The sequence below is a fragment of the Xiphias gladius genome, chromosome 1 (assembly GCF_016859285.1).
Source record: "Xiphias gladius isolate SHS-SW01 ecotype Sanya breed wild chromosome 1, ASM1685928v1, whole genome shotgun sequence".
NCBI lineage: Eukaryota > Metazoa > Chordata > Actinopteri > Istiophoriformes > Xiphiidae > Xiphias > Xiphias gladius.
Window position 1 is genome coordinate 4,277,009 of NC_053400.1, and position 27,998 is coordinate 4,305,006.

Sequence of the window (27,998 nt, forward strand, 5' to 3'; positions counted from 1 at the left end):
CAGGCCTAAGCGAAAGAAAAACTGGGAAAGTTCCAAATCTACAACACAAAAAGTGTGCAAAAGGCGAAGGGGTCTGAATACTTTCTGAAACCACTGTATATCTCTTGTTCATCACTCTCAAACAGCTTCAGTCTTCAGTTACATAGTCACCGTTGACAGGAAAAGGCAAAGTGTATATTTGTCTGACAACACTGTTTGCTTGTCTACTGACTGTTGCTCAAGCATGAGTCGGTGTTTGTGCATGAGAGCAACATTTCCCTGGTGGTAAGATTCGGTCTTGCTGACTTAGTTTACAAGCTTACCAAACCTTTTTAGCCAGTCCACTTCAAACCTACTTTCATTTATAAATCAGCACCAATTTCTATAATTTAAGTAATGTCAGTCCAAACTGTAATATTTGTAAGGCAGGGCAGCATCTTACCATTTACACTTATGTATCTGCCGGTATCAGTTACTGTATTATTTGTTTTGTTTGTAGATTTGATGGGGTGCCGGCCCTGGCAAATAACCGGATTATCCTAACCCTAACAGATTTTCATTGATAGTTTTAAAAAGTCTAAGATAATAAATGTACATGCACCCTATTAAACTAAGAATTATTTTTGACTCAGATTATTATAATCTTGTAGTCACCTTGAGAAACGGTCTAGTCACAGTTGACTGGATGGTAAATTGAAGATGTCACTGGCTCCAGTAATCGTCAGCCATCCTGTAGGTTTACATTTCATTTGTAATCATCCTCATAGTTCCAATTGATACCCACTTGTCATGTTAGGATTCCCAAAGAAAAAGACAAGACCACCTGACTATTTATTTGTAAAATACATTTAATCCCTCTATACTTGGGCAAACCAACGTCTACAAGAGTAGAGAAGGGTTAAAATTTAAGTGGCAGTGTGTCCTGAGTGTCAGATGCTGAATTCAAAAGGCAGCAAAATGGACAGCACTGTCAGAGAAACACAGCTAGTCTTCTCGTCAGGAAAACTGCCACTAAATCTTCCACCCTTTCTGTTGAGACTCCTTTGACGACGTACCAGACAAAGATATCACAATACAAAGAAAAAAAGGGCATACATTGTCTTTTTACAGCCTTCATTATTTTCATAAGTACAATACGTCAGAGCTGTAAATATTACAAGACACTTTTACTGTTTCTCAGTTTAAGTATGAAATGTTAACAAGACAAGGTTTTAGTTGGTTGACAAATGCTCGCATAATATGGAAGGTTACAAGAGATGACAAGATGATGGGACGAGTGTGTGTTTATGATGGGTTGCAGTGCAGTTATGTGTTAGTGCCAGTGGCACATGGATCTAGTAGGAACAGTCCTCAGGACCAAGTGTTTTCAAGCCTGTGGTTGGAATAAAAACCCCACTCTACTAAATAATCAGCAAGTTCAGTTGGCAGGTGGTAGCAGGCAGTTAAGACTGATTTGTGATCAACGCTGTATTATTTAAGTGACACCACTGCCCTCTACTACTACAAATGTTACCATTACAATTAGCCTGAGACTATTAAAAATAAACTTAAAGGGAGTGGACACAAAAACATGAATACTTGTAATATCTCATCTAATACAACAGCCCTGAATAGCTTCATTTTTTGGGGAAACTGACAAATGTACTAATATGGGATTTGAATGGTTAGGTATTAATTATGAGTTACAGTTAAAGGAAGCGACATGCTGGAACTATTTCTTGGCCAGGTGTGAGTTTCCACTGGTTGTCTGGCAAACTCACAGTGACAAGACTCCAGAAGTCACGGCACCTGGAGAAAAATACTTCCATCACACATTTCCCCTTGTTTCCAGTCTTTATGCTGAGCTAAGCTAATCACCTGCTGGCTCTAGCTTTATGTTCAGCCTACAGACATGAGAGTGGTATCTAGCCTCTCATCTTACTTTTGATGTGGATGCGAACTAAGGCAATGATCTGTTGGACAGGGAAGTTTTTTTCTGTATGCTCTACTCTGTGGCATGGTGAGGCCAACACTAGTGCTTAACTAGTGCCGGTCTTATACACCCTCATCTGGTTCAGTCTAGGGCAAGACGAATAAGCAGAGAGTGCAGGAAGAATACAGGAGAAGAATTAAATGTAATATCCATGCTCATGCAGTCATAAAGCACTGTTAATATATATATTTATATACAGTTTATACATAAAACAGTGAAAAAACATCCATAAAACCAAGAATATAAGAGCATGTTCATTGGCAAGAAGGCAGTAAACAACTAATGAATCCCTAAAGGATTAAAACACCAGGACAAGTGAAAGTAATTCTTGTGTGACGCAGTGTGATATAATATCTACATATCAGGTTAGGATAGCACTGGTCAAATATGCTTAACAGCATCTGTGACTAACAAAAATGCATTGACAGTGTAATTAAAATGTTCAATGGAGGATGGTTTATGTTGTCTTCTCAACGAGCTGACTAAATCCAGCAAGCAATATAGGAGATGTTTCCTGCTTATAAAAAAAGAAAATGAATGAGACAGAGACTGCAAGGTCGTCCTTCCTTCATTTGCAAGTATGCTGGCAGCCGGTCGCCTTAGTACACTGGGCTGTTGCGGATCCCACAGCACAACACCATGCTGAAGATCATCTCAAAGATCTGAGAGGATGAACACAAACAGAATTGATGATTAGATATTCTTATCCACAATAAAAATATCATGGCACATCAGCAAAGTTGCCAGGTGCAGCAAAAATATTCCACCTAGGTCTGCACTACGATATGCAAATTCTCGTTCTTTCTAGTAGTGAGATACGAAGTTCGACTCAAATTTCTATGTGTTAGGCACAGAGGTGGATTTGGAAGATGATTAGCTTAGCTTAGCATAAGTCTGGAAGCAAGCTTTGAAAATACACCTACCAACACCACCAAAGTTGACTAACTGACACTTTATAACTTGTTTGTTTAATCTGTATACAAATAGTAATGTAAAAATGACAATTTGTGGTTTTTGAGGCAGTTACATACTGTAACTATTTCTTGAGTAACAACAAGAGTCAATGACTTACTGTACCTAGCTGTTGTTTGCCAACAGTTAAACCACATACTGCTACCGGAAACACTCACTAAAGCACCAAATTTCTAACAATATGCCGCGGAAATTAGTCCATACCAAATGCACTATTTACCCTGTTTGAGTGACGTTTGCTACAGTGCTCAGCTGTTTTAGGAAATAACTGAGTCTAATAAAATGTATATTTTAACTATGTAGTTGTGGCCCCTTTAGTAGGAACTAACTGGCTTGGGGCTGAGTGCGATTGACAGGGTAGGAAAGTCAGAAAGTATTGAGCGATGGACGAACATGTCGGTTGTGATCTTTTTGTGGGATTTGTTGACAACAATAAAAATTCAGAATAGTCTCATCCTTTAATCTACACCAACAACATCAAATGTCCAATAGACCACCAGGCCGAGAGTACCAACAGCAAACAAAATATTTCTCTTATACTTTACATTGAGGAATATAAACATGGTAAATGCTCCAAACACAAGCATACAAGCCCACTTTAGTGAATACTAAAGTTCTAAAATTGGCAAAATGATAATTGAAATCAAAAACGTTCTGATCAAAAGAAGAGGTAAAGGAGAGTTCAAATGTGAGCAAGCTTTCTGTATTTAACAGCTTTCGATACTTGGTTCCATGAACACATTTCAGAAATGAAGGCTGTGGCTCAGACAGACTGAATAATTAAAGTTATATTTAAGTTGTCTATTCCTGTTGAAGAAGCCAAACTTGTGCCAGGTAGTAGTGAAATATCTGTTGGACGCTCTCTTTTGCTGCCATGTTTTTTTCTGTAAAATGCAGTGCTGGTAACATTACTTTCTTGTTTTGTGGAGCAAGAAAAGAAATGGCTGAATAACAGTTACTCAGCTGTATTATAAAGAAATATGACTATATGATTTTTTTTACTCCTAACAGTTTGAGTAAATTTTGCACTGATTACTTCTGAAGTCATTAACTATACTTGTGTCTTTTACAGGTAAGTGATGCAGCTAAACCGACATAAATTTTAATTTATACATATTATTTCTTTCATACATTTCACTTATAATTATTTATTCATTGCGTCATTGCAGTGAATGTGCAATCCTTGTCTACACACATTGCCTTGATTACATTACCATGTGGTGGAGGTCAAATCAAACATATTTTAGATGTAATGTTGCCAAGGCAACATCTGTGGGTCTCTCTGTAGATTTACTGAAGTTTTTTTTGTGCCCCTTGTTATGGTATGCACCTTCTGTGGATAAATCCTGGGAAGAAATCCACCATGTTATTGAAAAGTGTGATAACTGTGATCTGCAACTTCATGTTCTCACCATAATGACGGCAACCACCAGAGCAGCAATACCAATCAGGTAAATCTTATCTGAGAACAATTCCTGGATCCTTTGGTGGCAATTCTGCAAAGGAAAACCATCATAACATTAATTTACTTCAAAACAGCAATATTATCTTGAATGCCCTGTTTACTGATTTTGAGGTCTCAGAGAAAGCAAAGTTGCATATTTTACTTTGGCTTATTAGTTAGTTAGTTTGGGGCAAGCGCACGTAAGTAGTAAATACCATTATCATTGACATCTGCAATATACTGTTTGCAAAGCCCCACCTCATTAGTTACTGTTGCTATGCCTGTCAAGATTTCTGTTCTCACACGGGACATATGCAGTTTACAAAGGAGTTTACAACCGAAACGCTGTCTGACATCACCATACACAGAGGTTTAAGACAAATGGCTGTGCTGCGATTTCAGCTACATTTACTTGTAAGATGATTCAGAGAGAAAGTTAGCTCATACACGTCTGTGTCAGCTGCCGTGCGGTACACTGAATGAGACGCATAGAGGGGTATGCCTGCAGAGGGAAAGCCTGGCCTCCTGCTTGCAGGGCAATACTCGCGACTATCTTCTACTGAAAGTAGCTAAGGTTGTCCAGAAAATCACTAAACTGGTTGTTAGGTGCTTTTGTGAAGAAAAAAAAAAACTCCCTAAACGGGTCGGAAAAAAGTTGGTTAATCTAATGACAGGCGCTAAATTGGAAACACTGACTGTAAACACCCCCCTGATGATGTCTTAGAGACTGCACCAATTCATTTTGAAAGAGCAAGTGCCGGTGGGGAAACTCCAACACACAAGGTATGGCCAACAATGGGCTCTTGATGTCAGACACAGGTAAAGAAAGCAGGCTTCTCATTCCTGGCCACGACCATTGATTTTATTGACTGAAATGACAACTGTCAGTGGCAAATTTTATTAGAAATGGCTAGCTAGCTAGCCAGCCAGCTATAATAGTCACTCAGTGTTGGGGTCCAAGCATCAAAGCTGCTGGAAATCTTCTGTAATATTATTAATTATTATTAATTCTTCTTATTATTATTATTATTGGCACTGCAGGTGCTGGAACCCTCTTGGAATTGTAAGGATAATTATTATTATTATTGTTTTTATCGTTATTAAATTTTCATTAAATTACACATGAATTCACCGAAAGGCCAGATGTCCCAGTTTTCCCACCAATACTTCGTGCACACACATTTAACAATCTGTAAATAAAGACAAAAGTATGTCACAAATATTTTTAGACATTTGTATACACAGGAAGTTTTTGAAAGCAAAAATGAACAGCTCTGTGAAGATGAAGTCAAAAATCTGTACATATAATATTAATATTTATTCAGGTTGTAATGTTTGCATTTGTAAAACTGTTCTACATTTGTTCAAATTGCTTGATTATTGTGTGTGGATTGGATCACACATTTATGAATACCTAAATTTACACACAAATCTTTTACACATTTGTAAATCGTATTTTTCATTTGTAGATCATGTAATACACATTTGTGACAATTTTGATTTTAATTTCTCTCCATATATTTTAAAGGTACTGGACGCAATGCAAAACAACCTCAGGGGGCTTGGACGGGCCCCTATGCAGTACAAGTCTGAACAAAGATAACTTTCCCTGCACATCTCTCAACTAAAGTCTTGATCATATTGCAGGAGAGACAACAATGTGGACAGCTGTGGACGTGCCTGTGCTTCTATACAAACTGCAATTGGGGGTACGCGTATGCAGACATGTTACACACTTGCTCCGGAAAACATGATGGCAACTTCCTGACAGCATCAAGAACAGCTCTTTGCGATCGCTTAACAAGAATAGGACCAAGGTAGGGAAATAGAGTACACACATACAGTGCAAGAAATGAGTATCCAGTTTACTCCTCTAGCGCACGTGCAGTTGGTGCACTTGAAGTGCGGACAGCCTGCGCAGTCACAAATTTTGGGCTGCACACGGACGTCTGCACAAGAGGTGCAGATTTAGGCAGATGACAGAATGTACGTCACACGCACCCTCGTGGCCATCACGATGCAGAAACTATGACTGGGTCTTAAGTAGTTGATTTGCGTCTCAAGCCCTAAATACAGTGCTCAAGGATTCTCTATATCACAAATTTTGTTAAAACTGTATACTCCATTCATTTTCCCATCAAAAGATGATTGCTTTACATCAGTGTTTCTCCATCTTTTCAGGCCCCGTAGACCTTTCTCATAGCAGACATTTAGACTTGCGAAACAGGTGTAACAGGTAACTGTAACAACATTAAAGGAACATAAGTTTAATATTATGGGATATACGGTATGTTTATTCTCTTTCTTGCTGAGAGTTCATGATAAGATTGGTACCATACTCATATCTGTGCTGTTAGTATGGAGCTGGAACCAGAGGGGATTATTTTAGTTTAGTTGAAAGACTGGATCCAAAGAGAAGCCGCTTGGCTCTGTCCAAAGTTCAAGAATTGTTTGTTAATTTAATACAAAATCATTAATGATTTGTTCAAATGGCTCCAGCTCTGTACTTAACACACAATATGAGAGTGTTGACAATCGTCTCATCTTACTCTCAGCATGTGATATTATATTTGATTCTCCCATCTGCATTTCAAATATGTGATAATATCGTATTGTACAAGCTTCTGAATAATGAATTTGGTTTTACCTTTACTATTTGATCTGAAATGTAACGTAGTCAAAATGACAGTGTCTAGCTACAATGAGAACACAACGGCACAGTCTGGCCAAGCTGTTGTTGCATGAAAGTGGTGATGAAACTGAGATTGATGATCAAACTTACCACTTTAAGTCCACTGCTGGGGCACATGTTGGTCATGCCGAGTTTGTCTTTAATGACTGAAATAAAAGCATCCTCAACGCCTTTACCACAGCAGCTCAGCTGAAACACAAAAACAACACAGTGATCATCCTGTAAATATGTTCTTAGCTAATTTTAATAGAAATAGATTTGTAGTTTTTAAACATTAAAACCTTATTTATCATAAACATTGCAAGTCTATAAACTATCCATACCTTCATACTTGGATAAAATTATCTGTTGGAACTTGATACATTGTGTTTTTATTTTTATTTATAGAGTTCCTAAGTGGGGGAAGTTAGTTTATGGTAGAACTTTCCCTATTCTGAATCCCACTTGCAATTGTTTCTAGTCAGGATATAATCAAAGTTTCTCAACATGGAAACTCAGTAGCCTCCCAGATAACGTAACAATGCTACCGGTTTTTGTTACAGCCATCCGTTTTAAATAGTTCAACTTTATTTATTAGAAGTCATGATTTTTTCTTTCATGTGGCAAGGCCAATGGCTCAATATACTATACTATCCATATGCCTCTGTTGCTATGAAAAACAAGCACGTCAGGTTACATTTTTATGTACACAGTCTTGTAGCTTTGACTTTTTATCAAAGAACCAGATATTTATATTTTCTAATACAGTTCATCTTTTGTACTGATGACTCAACAAGGTGAGTTTCATGTCCATCCACTACCATGGTAGTGCTTCAACTGGGAGCACTACCATGGTAGTTTCCTTTAGTCTATGTAACAATATAAAACTTGATTAGCCTAATGAGAAGCACACATTTTGAAACCTGTGTGAGTAGGTCATCGTGGTACAGTATGGGCAGGACAATACCCTTACCACCTTTTTGTCTCCAAATCATACACTCATGAAACATACAGCCCAATAGGTATTTTAATATCCATAATTTCCACCGTTTTTTATTGACATCAGTGGAAAGTATGGCTGGTATTTTACAGTCTTTTTGCCTTACTCTAGATTGTTAATTCCTTCATTTCTATTTATCATCCACTCATGAAGGTGTTGAGACTGTATATCTGTGTGACCCTGATTTGCTCTTCTGTCATGTATTGCTCGTTCATGTTACCTATTACCAAAAGTCTGTTCTACTCACAAGGACAAAATTAGTTTCAGTCAACCTAATCTTGCTAGTAAACTGATTTTTGGGGTCATACTTATTATCATTTATGTTAAGATATTCCAATAAGCACAACCAACATTCAATCATTAAAGCTGTTACCTGTATTTTGGAATTAAACCCATATTACTGATATACTGTAGCTGGTTGGTCATCTCTGTTGCTCAACTGTGAGTGAAAATTAGAGTGTGCCAATGTACTGAAGCTCTTATTAGCAAAGTTCATTGTTCAAAATTAAACAGAATATACTGAACATTATGCCGAATAAGGACCTTCAGTATTTGGAGCAAGTAGCTTTTTGACAATAAGGTGTGCCGAAGGCAGCAGGCTGCTGTTATTTCAATGTGTAAATATGTGCTTAATCAACATTGGTATCCTCTGCTGTTATGTATAAAAAAACTCAATCAGGTTGAATTAAGTCCTTACTAATCTCATTTTCAGGTTGTGGCTATAGATTGTGTGTTAATCAGGCCACCACTCAAAACTGTTTCTGTCTTCTCAACTTACAGATTTCAACTAATTTTGATTAATTATTTATAGTTTTAGCAATTTTCCAAAGTTGAAAGCTTAACACGATGTTGTCATAACAATGCAACTGTATTTAGCACAGCTCTGCTATGTGGTGAAGCTTATGTATTACATCTCATCTGTATCTGGGTCACTTGCACACCTGCTGCTCCGCAGAAGGGTCCCAGCTCTTACATGATTCTTCCAGGGTCTTTACCATTTATGTTTTGAAGTGCAAAACAGATATATTTAAATGATATATTTTACAGTGTTCATACCGTCTCATGGAAGACCTTGAGCACAGGGGTGGCAGTGTTTTTCTTCTGCTGGTCATTGTTGTTTTGTGAGAGGGCCTCTTGGTATATAGAGTCATAGAAGTTGATCATCTCCCTCGACACCTAAAACAGGAACAAGGAGGTTTCCATGGGCTCAGCCTCAAACTTAAAACCTGTCAATTTTTAGTGTAAAAGTAAATTGTTTTTGTGCTTGCTCGGAAAAACGGAGACAGACACTAAACAAAAAGTACCCCTTCTTCAGACTGACAGCAACAAAGAAGTTGTGTTGATGTGGACATGTTGTTCCAGGAAAAACAATATGAGAAAAAGATTACTAGTAACAGATATTCTTGCAGGGTAATCCTCTCCAGCCATTTTCATGGGACACTTACACAGCTGACATGCACAGTCATTCAGACATATATTATCAATTGTCCTGATCTACATATAAATCAAAAAAACATTTGTCAGCTGAGGGAACCTGTAAATCTAAAGTACCAAGTCTAGCATATTGAACCAGAATAGCTGAAAACATATTTAACAAACATTAGTGTTGACTTTTTGAAGCCTTTGTTTCATAATATTGGAAACTTACCTGACTAACCTGTAAATACCATAAAGAGGTAGAGTGGTTTCAGAAAGTATTCAGATCCCTTCACTTCTTGCACACTTTATTGTGAAAATTATATTAAGTATAAATGTGAAATGGAAGAAGTTTGGTGACCACTACTAGATTTGGCCATCTGGCCAAAACGAGTAACCAGGAAATAAGGGCATTGGTCTGGGAAGTGACCAAGAACCCAACAGTCTCTATAACAGAACTTAAGAAGTCCTATTCAGAGATGGGAGAAACTGCAGGGAAGGATGACCATCTCAGCAGCACTCCATCAGGCCTTTATTGTAGAGTCGCTAGACAGACGCCACTTTGAGTAAAAGGCGTATGACTGTCCACTTGGAGTTTGCCAAATGGCATTTAAAGGACTCTGAGATCATGAAGAAAAAGGATTTCTGGTCTGGACCCTTGGTCAGAATTCCAAACACTATGTATGGTGAACACCGGGTATTGGTCATCACCTGGGTAATACCAACCCTACAGAGAAGCCTGGTGGTGGCAACATCATCCTATGGGGATGCTTCTCAGCAGCAGGGACAGGGAGAGTGGTCAGAACTAAGGGAATGATGAATGCAGCCAAATACAGAGAGGTCCGTGAAAAGAAAAGAAAAGGAAAAAAAACGAAAAAAAAAACTTTGACAGTTCACATTTCAGCATGACAATGTCCCAAGACATATAGCCAAGAACACTGGAGCGGCTTTAAGACAAGTCCTTGAGTTGCCCAGCCAAATCCAAGACTTAAACCCCATAGAACATGTGTGGAGGCCAAGTGTAATTACTGTTAAAAAGGCTTCTGCAAAGTACCTATTTAAGGGCTTAAATACCTTTGTAAATGAAAGATTTCAGTTTTTGATTTTCAATACATTTGATAACATTTCTAAAAACATGTTTTCAGTCGGTCATTATGGATTATTGAGTGTACACTGATGAGGGGGAAAATAATTAAATTAATTTAAAAAGAAAATCGCAATTTTATCGACTTAAAATTTAATCTAAACTTATTCTGAAACTAGTCTAATTCTAAAACTTTTGACTATTAGTGTACAACACAGTAAAGTGTCCAAATAGTCTGAATACTTTCTGAAGCAACTTTATTTACTGTACTTGTGTGCTCAATGTTGCATGCCTATTTCAACCTCTAGTGAATGCTTTCAGTCTTACAGTGTCTTTGTGCATGAAGCCCCAGATTCCAGCTGCAACTTCGCAGGCAAACAGGATGACCAGGCAGGTGAAGAACTGCAGGATGGGATAGAAACATTAAATAAGTGATCCATTTAAGGATTTAGCTGAGGTTTTACTTGATTACATAATGAGACAAAAGTTTTTATGAAGTTAAAGGGGCCCTGTGGAGTTTTCTTTTAAAAGAAACAAAAATTATGTGTTACTCACAAGAACACTTTGTATGTATCCTTGAGGTCTAAAAAAAAAAACCGCATCAATCTTTCATCAATTTCATTCCTCATAAAACAAATGCAAAGCCGATTTTGCCTTAGCCGAAGAATTGAAATCCATCATTGTTTACATTCATGTTCACTACCTTGCAGTCTTCTTCTTCCGTCTTTGCAGGCACACTGTAGCACATCTTGGCATGGTACCATTACATGTTGAACAATGTAGTAGTGTGAAACCACTCGTAGGATTGTGTATCGTGTCACGCGTACAAGCGTGTCCTCATGTGTGTGCATGAGATTTCCAAAACCAGGACCCACTCATCGATATTCCTTAGCACTACTAGAGGTCTACAACTCCAAAGGTCACCCTTTAATGTGATTGTGACTCACTGTTCCCAATAGACACTGGGACTCCTGGATGGCACCATAGCATCCAAGGAAACCGACCACCATCATCACTGCACCAACAGCAATCAGGATATGGACACCTGGACAGACACACAGATGGACAGTATAGATTGACTGATAAGAAACCATGGCAACACACATACACTCCATTAACAGGTAGAAATAAGAACGCTGGCAGGAGTGCTGCAGGGATACCCAGCATACTTGACAGCATACTTGTCATGCTTTCAAATTCTTCTTCTGAGAGACAAGCAAGCTAATGTAAAAAGCTATAAAAAAAATGGAAACCACTAAAGATTTAAAACCACTGGGCTTTTGAAGCATTGCAAATATCCTCTGCCTCAATTTAAAAACTCCATGCATGCAATTATATCAACAGTAGAAAACAATGAGTCATGTTCCAGCTATGTTAAGAGGAAGTTCTTTTTTATGTTTTTTAATACAAAGCACCTGCTACATAACTCAACAAATTATTTTTCATCCAGGAAATAAGACAGGTCCTGCACTTGTTTCTTTCTTTCCTTGCACATGCTTATGTCATAGTATCTGTAGAGACTTCCATGTTTTTCCTGGGTTATAATGTCAGATGCCTGCACATTAATATTTGACTTTATGGAGGACTGAGTGGGTGCAGCATTAAAAGAAGGATGTGTGAATATGCTCAACTGTCTCTTCAGAAACATTTGACTGCTTTACGTCTGCCCATTTGTTCTGCTAATCTCAGGAGGTGTGTGGCTTTAAACCCCCAGCTGTGCATTTAGTTGTTTTTTTTTTTTTTTAAGCTGGATGGAAAGATAGGACTGGAGAGGAGTATCATGATTATACTAAAGCTAAAGACCAATCTGCCGTTTTTGCAAGTTTTACTCTAAGAAATATAAAACTTTCTTAGATTGTAAATGGATTTTTCTATACAGCAGTTTAGTTGCCATTCATTTCAAAAAAATCTATTAGCAGAGACTAGCAGAGTGTTTGAGTGATGTCATTTATTACAGTGACTACATCTGGTTTTAACTGTGTGGTAATGCTGTTGAAAGTGCAAACATATTTAAGAAGTCAACTGCTAATTGGTGGTGCATTCATCTCCACTTCTCTTAAGCAAACCAACTGAACAAAGGCTACCAAGTAACTCCTGTGAACTAGAGTAACAGCAATATCAAAGTCATTCTGAATGAAGCAGCTAGAGGCTGCTGCTGTAGACAAAGTACACAGGCACAATAACTAGCCTCCTCTTTCATTTAGTGTAACACATGCCGTGGCTACACATGCTATCTACCTAGCCAGCTAACTGACTGGGTTGGCTTGTGAGCTTGGATTTTTATTCAGTATCAAACTGAAGAGCCAGTATTGACAGCAGCAGCAACTAACGTTTTAATTCTGAGTTACATCTTTGATTCTTAAGATGTTCCTCAGCGAAAGACTCATGACTTTGTGAAGAGAAATAACAGTCCATAATAATTAGATGAGTGTCATTATTTCGTTGATATATTTTACAATTTTTTTTTCCTTTTTTTCCCCACTTTTGGGCTGCATCAATACCAAAATGTCCACCACAATTTAATCCAAGTACAAGTACAAATATTGCTGTCAGTGAGCACTGGTGCATTCTCTAAAACGTCTTACTGTGCTTGTATCAGGGTGGGAATGCAGCTCTCTGTGTTCAGTCTCAGCATCATTACTCCTGCTTGTCAGCTCAGACATAATTTGATTCTGGACCACTAACTGGTCCTATACCTCGTTTACCTCATCCCCCACCCCTTTTCTACCCACAGAGCCACAGAGCCACATGCACACGCACGCACACACACACAGGCTAATTTATAAATTGATATCTTGGCGACTGACCAAGTCCTCCCTCAGTCTCTTGTATTGTGGCTCTTTAGTCTGACAGTTCTCCTACGATGCTGTTTGGCAATCTCAAACTCTCCCTCTTGCTACACCCCCACCCATCTATCCTTTCTATGTATATACATTTGCTCATTCAAAATTATGCTCTCAATAATTCCATTTACTTAAATTTCTTTTCCTGTCTGTCTTGATTGAATTTTCTCATGGATGCCTCTTGCTTCCATTCATCAGGCCTTCTGCATCTCCCTTGTTAATTCTGAAGAAGAGCTGATGGATTACAAAACTCTCAATATTACAGTTTGCCATGATATGTGTAAATATCACCTCAAATTTCAGGGCTACAAATAAAAAGCCCACATGATGTGCTATCACATAGTAAAAGGTAGTAATAAGAAATGGTTCCCAAACTTAACTTTAAATTTCTATTAGTGTTAGGTTTTAATCTTTATTGCTACCTAGGGTGTCACTGTGCTTCAACCATAATGCTTGTTGGATGGTTGAAACGCCCTTCTCCCAGACCATTCTGAGGTTGGACTTAAGAAGGTTGCGTCTGAAAATTTTTGCAACCTTCAGAAATTCACAAGAAAATCACAAGCACTTTGTACAACGTTTTGTGTTTGTGTGGAGGTGAAAAAATAGGTAAGGTTAGAATTTTAACTTTTATATCTCCAAGCGAGTGCAACACCATCAGTACCTTACTGTACATCGTGTCTACACAGGAGGCGTGGGGAAAGCAGCACATAAGCACAGCAGGAGCTTCAGTGCCCCGTCTATGTCTACAGAGGATGCGTTCAGGCACTGTATTAAGCATAGGTCACCTGCGTTTTAGAAGCACCAAGTACACAGTCACCTAAGTTAAGTGCATAAAACAAAGGAAAACACACTTTAAGCGTAAAAATATGCTGCGGGTTGTGCTTACAGGCATATAAGCGCGAGCAAAACCTAACCTGTGAAGACAGCTGATTTGATTAGAATAGGATCATATTGGTTCCATGAGACGAGTGCGTTATGGACAACTGAAAAAAAACTGCTGAAATTCTGTGTAGATGAGCAATTAGAAGGACGGTTGTGTCAAAGTGTGCACCGTTATGTTTGTATATTTCATCACATCTTTCCCCTCCCTATTACCGCAGACGTTTCACCCAGCCACCCGTAGTCAGAACACATATCATATGAACTTGATTGTTTTGAGCATATCCTGGTCTTCATGGACATTCTTTGAGGCTGGAAATGAACTAAACGCTTAAGACAGAGCCATGCAAGTAGTTCTTTGAGGCTGTACTTGGGCACAGTGGTGCTTTGAGCTAAATGCTATTGGCAGCATGCTAACATGCTCACAATGACATGCTGTTGTCAAGCATGTAATATTTACCATGTCCACCCTCTTGGTTTAGCATAAGTACGCTAACATTTGCAAAATACACTGGCATGAAAAAGTTTGGGCAACCCAGGTAAAATTTCTGTTACTTTGAATAGTAATCTCTTGGCACCCCAAGAGATTTGAGCTCTCAGAGAAATTGTACCAAGGTCTCAGACCTTAATTAGCTTGTTGGGGCTGTGGCTTGTTCACAGTCATCGTTAGGAAACTCCAAGTGATACAAATTTCAAAGCTTTACAAATACACTGGCTCCTCAAACCTTGTCCCGACAATCAGCAGCCACAGGCTCTTCTAAGCGACTGCCGAGCACTCTGAAAATTAGAATAATTGATAACCACAAAACAGGAGAAGGCTATATAATTGGGCTTGTGTTGCAGCCAGTGGCTTAGGGAACATTTCACTGGTAGAGAGAAGAATGGATCCAATTAAATACCAGCAAGTTCTAGAAGCAAACATCACACTGTCTGTAAAAAAGCCTTAGATGAAGATGAGGATGGCTTCTACAAGAGGATAAGGATTCTAAACACACCTCAAAATTCACAATGGTCTACCTCAACAGGTGTAAGATGAAGGTTTTGACATGGCCTTCATAGTCCCCTGACCTAAACATTTATGAAAATCTGTGGATAGACCTAAAAAGAGCATTTCATGCAAGACAGCCCAAGAATCTCACAGAACTACAAGCCTTTTGCAGGAAGAACAGGTAAAAATCCCCCAAACAAGAACTGAAAGACTCTTAGCTGCTACAAAAAGCATTTACAAGCTTTGATACTTGCCAAAAGGGGGTGAGTAATGATCATGCAGGGTTCCTTTTTTGTTATTTTGAAACTGTTATAGAGCGAAAAAAAAGCAACCTTGCTTAAAATAGTTAAGAACTTTGTTATCTTTATGCCTTTCGGAAAAATCAGGTAATTTTTTTACCTAAAATTTTGACCATAAGAGCCCAAATTTCTTCATGCCACTGTAGCACTAAATACAAAAAACAGCTGAGGCTGACAGGAATGCCAATAGTTTTGCAGGTATTTGATGATAAACCAAAGTATAAGAGAAAAAGAAATTCTGACCGGTTGGTGGCACTAAAATATTAGTCAAGCGATCAACAAAGTTATTACAATTTATCCTCTTGGAACCATAAAGGACAATTGAAAGCTTTGAACTGCTAGTGGCCCTGGATGAAAAGATAGGGGAAACCAAACTCATTGAAATTAATTTTCTGGGGGTCATGAATGTCTGTACAAAACTTCATAGCAATTTATACAATATTTTCAAAATATCGAGATTTTCACCCACAGTGGGAAAGCAACTGATGAAGCGACACTAACATTCCTAAAGCCATGGCTGTTGGCATGACTAAAAATTAAAAAACTCCAGAGGCGGATCATAAATATTATCAATGTTACAATTGTCATGATCTGCCCCTCTCAGTGACTCTTTGCCCTGACTGTATTTCTTGTTTTATTTTGAAATTAGTTTACTTATGTGCCTGTTGGTTGTTTTGCTTCCTGTCTTTGTGTTTCCCCACCTTTTGTGATTGCTTGCCTGACCCTAATTAGTTTCATCTGTGTCCTATTGTCTTGTATAAGTATTCCCTTCACTCCTTGTCGGTTATTCTGTGTTCGCTCCCTCGTGTTTCTTCCTACATTGGATTGTCAGCTTTGTTCCTCAGTTTTCCTTGTGTTTATTTTACTACCACCCATATTCCTGGATTCCAGTCTGCCTTCTTGTTCACTGCATAACTGTTCATTTCACTCATTAAATAGTCACCTCACTCATCTAGCCTGCCTCCCTTTGTATCTGCATTTGGTACCAGAAATCCAATCACCAGAAATCAACGTTACAGCAATATATAATAAACCACAACTTTATTGCATTTAATTGTAAAAACAGAGGAAAAGAAAAAAAAATCTTTACTCAAACTCCACTTATAGCTTTTCCCAGGTGTTTTTTTTAAACCACATCTCACAGTCTTCTTCGGAAGATGGAGTTTGCCCAGTCAACATGGATAAGGCTGGTTTTCATCGTGTGATTTTAGTATGGAACTTCGGTCACAAGCTGACAAGTGGTCATATATAGGAGGGAATTAACAATATATAAATTATATAACAAAAATTTAAATCTATCATTCAAATCAATCTATTTTTATTATATATTTGTATTGATAGATATTCATCAAAATTCGGAAAAACATATTTGTGTTTTATAATGAGCACATACATACTGCAAAAGTAACTACTTCCAGCTATGTTCTTGAAATTCAGCCAACTGTGTTCATTGGCTCACTGCTGGAAATAACATATAGTACAGGTGGAATTTCCCTTAGATGATGAGGCTAATATAACAATGTAACTCCAAATATTTTATCCAGATGCTTCTACTTGCTTAGCTGAAGTCATCCGACTATTGTTTATTGTACAACAAAGCCTTCCTTTCTGCTGCTTCCTGTTCCCTGTCTTATTTTGGTAGTTTATTATTTATACTGCAGTCCTAACATGGAAGGACATCAGAAACTCTGAATTCAGATTGGGATGAATGCAGGGGAAAATACCTTTAAGATGGCATTTCATGGAGGATGTTGAAAGTATTCTCAACCTGCACTGGGCATGTCAACCCTGCAGACTAATGTACACGTTATATCTACATGTATAACATGTAGACGTTGGAACACTCCATGCTATGGATTATTATTATTATTATTATTATCCACTTAAAGTGTCTTGGTCTCAGAAACCGCAGGACCTGAAGCAACCAAACTTGTTCAAATAGTTGCCCACTACTCAAGCAACAAAAACTACATCAACTGACACTTGGTGCTATAACTTTTGCATTTTTGCTAATAACTTCTGAACTACACATGCTAGAAGAAAAGTTTTGAATTATGTCCAAAACCTTTAAAAGTATTTAAAAGTTTCAAATTTATAATATTAATAATAAACTTCATTTCTATAGTACCTTTCACAACCAAGAGTTACAAGGTGCTTCACAAATTACAGTCTCATACAAAATGGATGCAAAAATAAACTTTTTTACAGCAACATCATACATAAAAACAGGGATTTCAAGGGGTGAACAACGTTGAAACATTTGAAAAGACAAAAATATTAGACGAATGCCAATCTGTAAAGGTGAGTTTTTAAAAGCTTTTTAAACTGAGGCACTGACTCTGCTGTTATGATAGTGAGGGGGAGTTTTTTCCTCAGTGCTGGAGCTAAAACCGTAAAAGCATGGTCCCCCTTTTTATTCAAGCCTGGACCATGGAACTTTTAACAACATCTGATACTCTGATCCGAGGGGTCTAGGTGCAGAATAGGGTCCAAGAGTTCTGCGATGTACAGCGGAGCCAGACCATGCAGTGATTTAAAAGTAATTGACAGAGTCTTAAGTTGAATTCTATAATGAATGAGGAGCCAGAAATAGAGTAATGTGTTCCCTTGCATCAAGTGTTAGCGAGAAGTCTTCTTGCTGCGTTTTGCACCAACTTTAACTGGGCAACTGCTTCATTGTTAAGGCAAGTAAATAGTGAGTTGCTTTAGTCGAGGCAGGAGGAAATGAGGGTGTGGATAAATTGTTCAACTATGTTTTTGGGGAAAACTGGTTTGACCTATATTTCTATTTTTGTAAATAGACGGATTGGACAAGACACTTACTGTGGTTGAAGTTGAGGTACTGATCAAAATCAACTCCCAGGTTTCTAGTTGAGTGCTTCGTGTTGGCTATTAGTGGTGCAAGGTGGAGTGGTAACAATTCATTCAATCTTCTGACAAGTTCACACATGCAAAGTCTAGACCAAGCCTCACGAAAGTTATTGCTTTTTGTTTGGACTGTTTCTTTTGGGAGTTATACATTTTTTAAATAATAATAGGTTTAAGCTATTGTTAAATTTGGGGCACATTTTCAGACGTTAGTTCTGAGATTGATTCAGAGATTATTTCGATTCTGGAGGTGATACCTTGTAAAAAGGTCTGAAAAATCTCCAAAATTTAGGATGCAGTGACAATAAATGTACTGCAAAAAAAAAAAAAAAAAAAAGTTGATCAACATCATATAATTTTTCTTTCAGGGTTTTATGTGTAAATTTAAAATTTTGGTTATATTTAAACTTTCCTGTTACTGCACTGTTACTTTTCTATTTCTTAAACTTAAAAAATAGAAAACAAAAAGGGATTGTGGTATGTGCAAAAGTTTGGTCCCCCTACTGAGTCAGAACTAAGAAATCCCCCCTCGGATAGATCTAACATCCTGTATAAGTACAAACTGTTAATGTGTTATCATATTTCTGAATTGCAATTAGGCAATTAGGGATATTGTGCAAAACAATTGTAAACTAAGAGTTAGCCCCACCATCATAACTCAAAACACAAGAATGGAACTTTTAAAAATATGTATGTGGATGTACCAAATGTTTATGATTAAAATAAAAAATAAATAAAATACTAATACTAATAGAACATAGAAATAGAAATTTAAAGTAAAAAAAAAACCAAAAAAAAAAAACCAACTGACCCATTTAAACTAGTTGTGCAAACCTCAACAAGCTATTTTGTGAAGGAAATGTTTTAATTGGCTCTACATCAAAAAATCCCCAATCATGAGATATTTGCCAGATGTTTTTCTCAACTGAAAAACAAAGAAACAAAAAAACAATCAAACAAACAACTATATGTTGAAGAAAAAAATCTTCTCACTTAATCCTTGGCCCATGGCCTAATTGTTTACCAGATTTCATCAAAATATCTTGTCAGGTTTTTGAGATATCTAACAAATAAACAAATGTGACTGAATATGTAACCTTGTTCATCTGATGTGATATGAATTAAATTATACAATAATAAGATATTGATCCGACTTTGTCTTTACCTATAATAATCTCAACTTGAAAACTGGGAATCACAACATCTGTGCCGGTTTCACACTAATGTCCTGTGTTAAACCATGAGTGCTGTACAATATAAAGGCCAACCGCCTCGTTCTTTGTGATCTTTTGGCAGGATCTGGAAATGGGGAGTAGGTGCAGAGGAGGATAAGACAGCACTACTCTCTCGTAGAGCCTTTGGTGACCAGTCTCTCAGAGACTCCATCAAGGGGCCCAGACATATGCTATTGTAAAGAAAAAATAAGTTTAGATTAAATTCAGTGACAATATAGTTGACTCATGCACTGAATAAAATAATAAATAATATATATCGATCAGAAGCTAGTAGAAAAAGCAGATTATGCATTTCGCTGACGTGAATACATATAAAACCCATAGAAAATTGTTAAGCCAAATTTTTCTTGTATTATGTACTATTGAGCAACCGCTTATATACATATTTTATTCTGATGTTAGTAGAACTGTCGACATATGCATTCACTACATATACTGTTAAAGCATGATTGTATGATTACAATCAGGTTTGATTAGGGGAAACACTGAGAGGTTATGTTGTACGTGGTTTCAGCCAGTCCTTGTTAACTGCTTCTCCCTCCAGAGGTGGTGCTGCACAGCAGGGACATGCAGGAGTGTCGTGTTCATGGACGGCTTGAACATGGTTTGCTATGCTTTGCCACTTGGCCTCGAATCACATCTGGATCACAGTTCATAATGGTTCATAATGTCTGGCCTCCACAGCTTCCAGTCCCCACACTCCCTCTCCTTTGCAGCAGCATCCAAAGCTTTCCGTAGACGTGTTTCAGAAAGACGTTACCTTTACGAAGTTCATAATGTCCAGTTTTTGCTGATATTCAGTCTGAAATGTGTTAATTCAATTATATGTTAATTATTGAGGTCATAGTCTGTTTTGGAGTTATACTGGACTGCTTTTTTCTGAGTGGTGTGTCTAATATTGCGCCCTCCCTTATGTAAACTGAGTGGTCATATGTCTTGCTATAGAAACATGTAGAGCTAATGCTAGATATAAGAGTAAATTTACACTTCCTGATGGACAGTGGAAAGGTCTGAGGTTGCACTGTGAGCTACAGTGAAGTGCAGATGGTGGTTGAGAAGCCAGTGGAGACAAGGCCTCTTGTTCTGGGTCTACTGCTGCTGTCTCTGTATGACTTGCAGTATCTCCCGAACCTTATAAAACCACATGAAAATAAATTACAAATGTATTAGCTGTGTAAACAAGTCCCCAAAATATGTAACTAGACTTCAGGGTTCTATTATTAGCAAACTGAAGTTACCTTATCAAAAGGTATGTTCTACAAAACAGCATGCTAATGCTAGCTAACCTGAGCCATTATGCCTCATCAGCAGCTGGGTTTTACAGGAGAGCTACAATGCTTTACAACAATAAATATTTTGCATAGATTGTGTCTCATTATTTAAATCAGTATCCTAATTATTTTAACAGTTGGGAAACGTTAGGAAACAAGACTTACGGTGTACAGTTGACGTTTTCGTCGAGCTGAATCTCTGAAGGACCTGTGACCAGTTGCAGTACCAGAGCCGACTCCCTTATGCGGCATAATTTGATGCATGTTCTTAAGTGCACTGCTCAAAACATTTCCTTTGTCCTTTGAAATTCTTCCCTCATGTCTCATGAAACACAGAAACTCTTGAATTTACTATTCCACGAAACGCTGCGTAGAAATGTTGCAAAAGATTTAACCAGCAAGTTGCTCTTTAAGTTAATGAAGTAAAAAAATATGTTGGCTGTATTTATTTATTTTCACTCACACACACACACACACACACACACACACACACACACACACACACACACACACACACACACACACACACACACACACACACACACACACACACACAGTGCAATTTGAGAACAAACCTCACCGGAGAACGGACACAGGCTGTTGTGCTTAGCGCTTATTTTGTTAATGAAAACTGCGACAGAATATATTCATCAGTACCCTTTTTTTCCCATGAAGATGTGACATTGACAAGATGAAACTGACTAAGTCTTTAAAGAGTGGGACACAACACGTAAATTAAAATATCACTGACAAATAAAGACTACAGATGACTAAAATGGTGTTAAAAAATAAAACTATCGAAATCTCTCTATTTTCATTGACGAAAAAATTGGGAGACGAAATTACACAGTAATGTAGTGTATTTTCAACAATGATATATTTCAAATGTCCTTCTCTGAATGATTGCGCCACACATTTCTCTTCCTATGCAACCTAATCATCTTCCTAGCAGCACACCCATGGACACACCACCAACACTGCCAGGCTGGATCTAGTTATGCACATTACCACTATGCTGTAGGAGCCTGGACAACATACATGGACAGGAAAAGAACTAAATGGCAACAAACGGATTGACATTTGGACACACTTCAAATATAATGCTCTTAAGAGAAAAAGTGAGTATGTAGTTCCTTATTGTTGGGGGAGAAGTTGTACAAAATCAGGTACAAAGTCACTGGGAAGAATACCACAAACCTGAAGGGTTGAACACAAATTAAGATTACGTTAAGATGTTAAATAATCTTATTTTATCTTGAAGCCCTATTAAGTCTACTAAAGGCAGTTGCGTATTATGTTGTAGCATATTGCAACAACAGGACATTGCAAATGGGGGTTTAGCCTCACTGAAGAATCAGTAGCCCAGCCAGCTGAGTTAGCTAAAATTCTGCGTAAGACAAGTTTGTTTATTTTGTTGTGTGAAACATGCTATCCGTGCTCAAGCACACACACTTAATTGCCACACAATTTGATAGTTAGGGCTTGTCGATTTTGCATGGGTCCAAAGGGCTAAATTTGGTCAATTTGCACCATCTACTGATTATTAAAATGCAGAGCATATTATGCAGAAGATTGATTTTGGGCTTGAATATAGTCTGTTGGGAGGTAGTTAGCTGTCTAGTACTTAGCTTGTGTTGTATGCAATGTATTTAAGTTGTAGTTTAGAACCTATATTAAAACACTGTTGGAGTTTAACACAATACAATACAATACTACCACTAAGGCTTACAAAACAACACCATTCTGGCCTAGTCTTGCCAAAAATGAACATTATAAGGGTAGGATTTATTACACTGTTGTACAGAGTTCTAATCGATTTTGTTGGTTTTTTCTTTTTCCTGGATACTTTGTGTTATCAGACATTTAGGATTCATGACACCCAACAATTATTGAATCATATTGCAAGTGCTGGATTGCAAGCGCTGGATTTGCTAACGATGGTGCCTCTTTCCAGACTTCACTGTTTTATCCTCTTTCATGTTTGGATGTATTGCTTACATTAATAACATCAGACCAGACACTCTCTCTGAAAACTGCATTCTTAGTTGTCATCTTATTTGAGAGCAGTTTGCTGGAGTTTGACAAAAATGCTCATTCTTGGTCATGGTTTAAACAAAAACAAAAAAAGCCTGAGATAAAATCTAAAAATAGTTGACCGAATTAACCCTATTTGCACTCTTATTATACTGTATACTGATCGATTTTAATTTGAATTAACAATTACATATCAAATATTTCAAATAAAGAGTAAAAGCCTAAGTAAACTGTAATGGATGGCAGACAGAAGACAGTTTTATAATTTGCTGTTGTTTTCACTTCCAAATAAATGTGACAAACCTGAGGGTTTGTTTAAAACTAACTACTTGTGGTTCTTTTCCCGTTTAATTTCTTTTTTAGTGATGTTACTGCGTTGTGTGATCAGTTATTTTGTTTAGTACAGTATCATTATAACTGACATAACTTAGTCATAGGCCTGTTCTGATAAAAACTGAAGCATTCTGACCAAGATCAAAATTAGTATCCTCTTAGTCCAAACCACCATTGAGAGTTGCTAACTATGCCACAAAAGCTGTAATGATTATGTAAAATGGAAGGAGCTGAGCCTTAAACTTCTTTGCTATTGAAAAAAACTGATGTAACTGGAAAGCACTATGACTCAACGGGAAAGTTTTTAGGGCTGACCCAAAACCCTCAAAGCTTCTACTGTTGCAATTATATTCAACATCCAAATCAGTATTCGAATGATGCGTTTTTTAAAATAATGATAATATTATTATTATTATTATTATTATTATATATGCATCAGCACAAACATCCCCAAAACCCATGAAATAAGAAAAAGTAATCTAACATTATTCATTATTATTATTCTCAGATAAAGGACATTTAATCTTTTTGTGCAATGTTTTTGTGCTCTTATCCAATGTTACCAGCACTGACACTGGGACAGTGACACATGACCACGTGACAGGCTTACAATTTACAACTACACCAGCAATATGTCCAAAAAGTCAAGCGTCTGGAATATTTGGGACAACCCTACAAGTTTTAGGAACATTCTTCAAACTTCATTTACAGTTCAGTAACAAAAACATGAGCACACTTTCAACTGATTATTCATATGTAGTTCAGTTAATTTCTGTTGTTTTTATAGTTGGGATAGTTTCGAGAACAGACTTCAATGATATGTGTATGTATTTTTAATGCTATAGAAAACCTAGAGGCTAATCGCCATTGGGTAATTGTGTCTGTGAGCGAGTAGGGCTGAGAGAAAGGAGAGAAGCAGATGTAGGACTTCATGTTGAAAAGTTCTTGGCAGCTGGAAATGAAGGGGGAAGGGGGGCAGACAAAGATAGAGGAAGGGGGGGGGGGGTCTAAGGGAAATATAAGGAGAAATGAGACAGCGTGACTCAAACACTAACCACAACCAGATGGGGAAGTAATGGGGAGCAACAGTGGAAAGAAACTGGGCGGAGTGAGGGAGAAGAAAACTTTCAAAGAGGAGGGAGGAATAAGGGTGGGGCCGGGGAAGAGGAGGAGAAGGGGGTGTTTGTGAGGAATTTTTTCCGGTAACAACTAAGCTTTTTCTCCTCTCCTTGGGAATGAGACGGAGGCTTTGTGTAATGGGTAGGATGCAATCATTGAAGCTGTTTGAGAGAAAGTCTCTAAGTAGTTCCCCTCTTTTTTTGAACACAGCTATGCTGCGTCAGAGGATGACAAAATCGATCCAAACACCCTCTCAATTTATTTCTGTAGCTATAGGACACTGTTACTCATTTATTTTGTAATCATACCAATTCTGCATTTTTCCTGTTTTCTTCCCTTTCATCTCTCTTCATGAAAAACCCAGGTTGTTCATGCAGACAGGAAGAACTGACTGGGGTAATGTGAATGTTGATGCTGGTTGGCAGAGTTGGAGAGATGATAGCAGCCAACTTCATGTGGGAGTGCTAGCTTTTTAGAGTGTCATATGATGAGCTGTGTGTCCTCTGTTAGACAAGATCAAAAGTAGCTTGTGATCTGGGTTAGGCGTGGCAGCCCCACTTATCATAATGTATTTCACACCAGTTTAATAATGTCACATCCGGGTTACTGAGGGTCAGCTTTGAACATCCTGTACTGCACTGTATGTATGAGTTTGTGAAACGATGCTATGTCTGACCTGACACTGTTCAGAAGAGCTGAGACAAGTCGATTAATATATGAGTCGACCAACAGAAAATTATTTGGCCACAATTTATAATTGATTAATCGCTTACGTCAATTATGAGGCAAAGATGCCAAGCATTTCCTGTTTCACAAAGATGCCAAATTTTCCATCTTCTGAAATGTGAGGATTTGTGGCTTTTCTCTATTTTATATCACAGAAACGCTTCTTTGGGTTTTTAACTGTTAGTCGCCCTAAACAAGCAATCAGAGGATTGTTTGTATTGCTTTCTGACAATTTCTAGACTAAGGAATTAACTGGTAGATAAAATGATCAAATTATCTATCATATAACTATTTGATAATTTTTCAGTGCTTTGTCCATCATGGTTGCCCTCTTTCTACTGCACCTGGCTCAAAAACAAACATTTAAAAAGGTACAGAAAACTCAAAATCGTGAATTTGAGCTTAATGTTTCGTAATTATATACGTTGTCTTGTTATCAACTCTTAAAAATATCCTCAGTTGCTGTAAAGTGCTTCAGTGTTATTTCCTGGTTGGGATGCAGGGTTTTAAGCCCATTTGGCTCTGTTTGGTCACAGGGAAATACAGGTCAAAATAAGGAACATGGCTCTACCTGGGATCTCCTTTGATGTGTGATTGACAGTCATTAGTCTAATTAGTGTTGACAGGTGGTGCCTTCTCCACTTCTGTGGAGTGTTCATTTCACTGTAAAACTTCCATAGAGCTTATTCTAAGTGACCAAGACAAAATGATATTTGTGTGCAGCATGGATTTCAAGCTGAACTGGATACAAAACAAAACTGAGCTATAAACTGTTTGGTTCAAGTGGTGGTATCGCAGCTCTTGCTGCAATTTTGTGGAGCTTGGAAACGGGGGAAGTGTTACAAATACATCACGTATTTCTATACATAGATATGGAAGAAACATGATTCTAAATTACATTTCCTTTAACTTTAAAAGCCTTTTTAATTCTACATAGAACTAGATTTAAGACCAGTATTGCTTGTACAGCTGGCAATCCAGTCAAGCTCAGTCAACAGGCAGGGTGATGAAAGTCTACATATTGCAACATGGCAAGACATTCTGCCAGGGTGAGATAGATAGCCTACAGGCCATGTTTTGCAACCTGATCACGGTCAATTCTTTTTGAAATCATCTTGAGACAGTGTTGCCCACCTGACAGACGGTAAGTAAGCACGTTAATATAGTAGGACTCAACGAAAAAAATGAAATGTGTATTTTTCATGCTTGGAGATGATTCACGATATTAAAAGCTTTTTTCCGTAAAAAAAAATTAAAAACTAAATGATTGAAGCTTGATATTTTTAAGGCCTTCACCAGTCGGGAAGCTTGTTTATTTAAAAAATATATTTACTGAAAATTAATTTATCCCATACAGCTATGGACTTTCACCGCCAGATGCAGAGTAAAGCACAGATATCCAGTTTAAGAATCAGTTTTAGCTGGACAGAGCAGAAAAGTCTGCATACAATTCATCTGTTCTGTGTTGTTGTGTTTCTTTACATCAGCCTGATATCTGAAGACCAGATGATACCTCGCCAACAAACACAAAGCAAGAGCTCAAATAACTGTGAAAAGGAACTTTTCAATCTCTTCATAAAGGCATGACCATTTGTTATGACACAACCAAAGCCTGCTAGTCATCTGAAGTCACGACAGTCCAATAAACTGTGGCAGGTGGGCCATAGAGTAACTATTCTAAACACAGTTTACCGGACTCTCGTCACTCAAGACAACTGACAAACCGAACCATCACCGTTTTTGTAGACACTGTAATAAACTGATTTTTACAATTCAGATATTTGCTTGAATTCAAATTAATCAAAAAGGTACTATTCAACACATTTATCTAATAGTATGGTTGTAGTACAACAATAAATACTTAATATCTGAAAAATAAAATGTAAATAAAATTCATTGAAATTTTGAGAAACAGGTACCATCTTCCTTGAGAGTCCATGAGAGTTTGGAAATTATAAACCGTACGACATCACATGCTTTCAGCTGAGCAGAAATGGTAATATTAGTGATCACAATTTTTGGTACTATCATGCAACCCACTAGCTGTGTATGTATGGTCTATATATAATTAATTATTGTCCCAATGGTAATTTACAAAAAAGAAAAAACTGCCCATCAGACTCTATGTACATATAAGACTATGACTTAAACTATTTATTAGGTCTTATAAAAAAGTAACCTTTTATTTTTACCTTATAAATAAAGATTATCACGTTCATGTTAATCAACTGGGCCTCATAGACTGAGGGATCCACTTATTCTGGTCAAGAATAGTTAATGTAGACCTATCATTATATACGGTGTATCACTTCACCAATACGTTTCAAGATATGGCTGTGCTGTTCCAATGACAAATTTCCTTCTAGTATTAATGTATTTCTTTAAGGTAGAGGGCTGGGTTTAAAAAAAAAAAAAAAAAAAAAAAAAACACCTTAGTTTGAGTGATCCGATATTGATTCATAAAATCCTGAAATCAATCTTTTAATATATGCCTTTCACAGTCTATGGCATTTTCGTTTGAATGAATTCACTGAGTAACAGTTGACTGGGCCTGGTTAGTGGACAAAGTGCAGTGTTTTCATGTGGAAGTAATGCAAATGAACACAAATGCCAGAAACACAGACATTTTCCGAGTGTGATACTGAACTGTGTCCACAGGGTTTGGCAGGAGATTTTCCATTAAACAAAGATAGTATGAAGACAGAAATAGAGAAAGAGAATAGAGATAGTACAGATGAAATACATACTTATATAGAAGGTGTTGGGGGCTTGGGCTCCATCAAATTCGATATCCAGCAGGTTGCTCGTCTTGGGGTCATGTCTCAACCACAGGGCCACGCCCAGGATTACCCCTCCTGCAAGCTG

At 37.6% G+C, this 27,998-nt stretch overlaps 1 protein-coding gene across 1 annotated transcript in view; it reads right to left on the bottom strand.

Moving 5' to 3' along the window:
- Nucleotides 1-809: 809 nt before the first annotated feature.
- The window catches only part of LOC120791648 (CD81 antigen-like), a 40,783-nt gene continuing 13,594 nt past the window's right edge, over nt 810-27,998 (bottom strand). The window contains exons 2-8 of the mRNA XM_040130174.1: nt 27,881-27,995; nt 11,486-11,583; nt 10,866-10,940; nt 9,095-9,214; nt 7,150-7,248; nt 4,336-4,419; nt 810-2,613 (exon numbers count right to left, since the gene is read on the bottom strand). Of these exons, the coding sequence (XP_039986108.1) occupies nt 2,551-2,613; nt 4,336-4,419; nt 7,150-7,248; nt 9,095-9,214; nt 10,866-10,940; nt 11,486-11,583; nt 27,881-27,995 (654 nt within the window). The 3' untranslated portion in view covers nt 810-2,550. The remainder of the gene's footprint in view (nt 2,614-4,335; nt 4,420-7,149; nt 7,249-9,094; nt 9,215-10,865; nt 10,941-11,485; nt 11,584-27,880; nt 27,996-27,998) is intronic.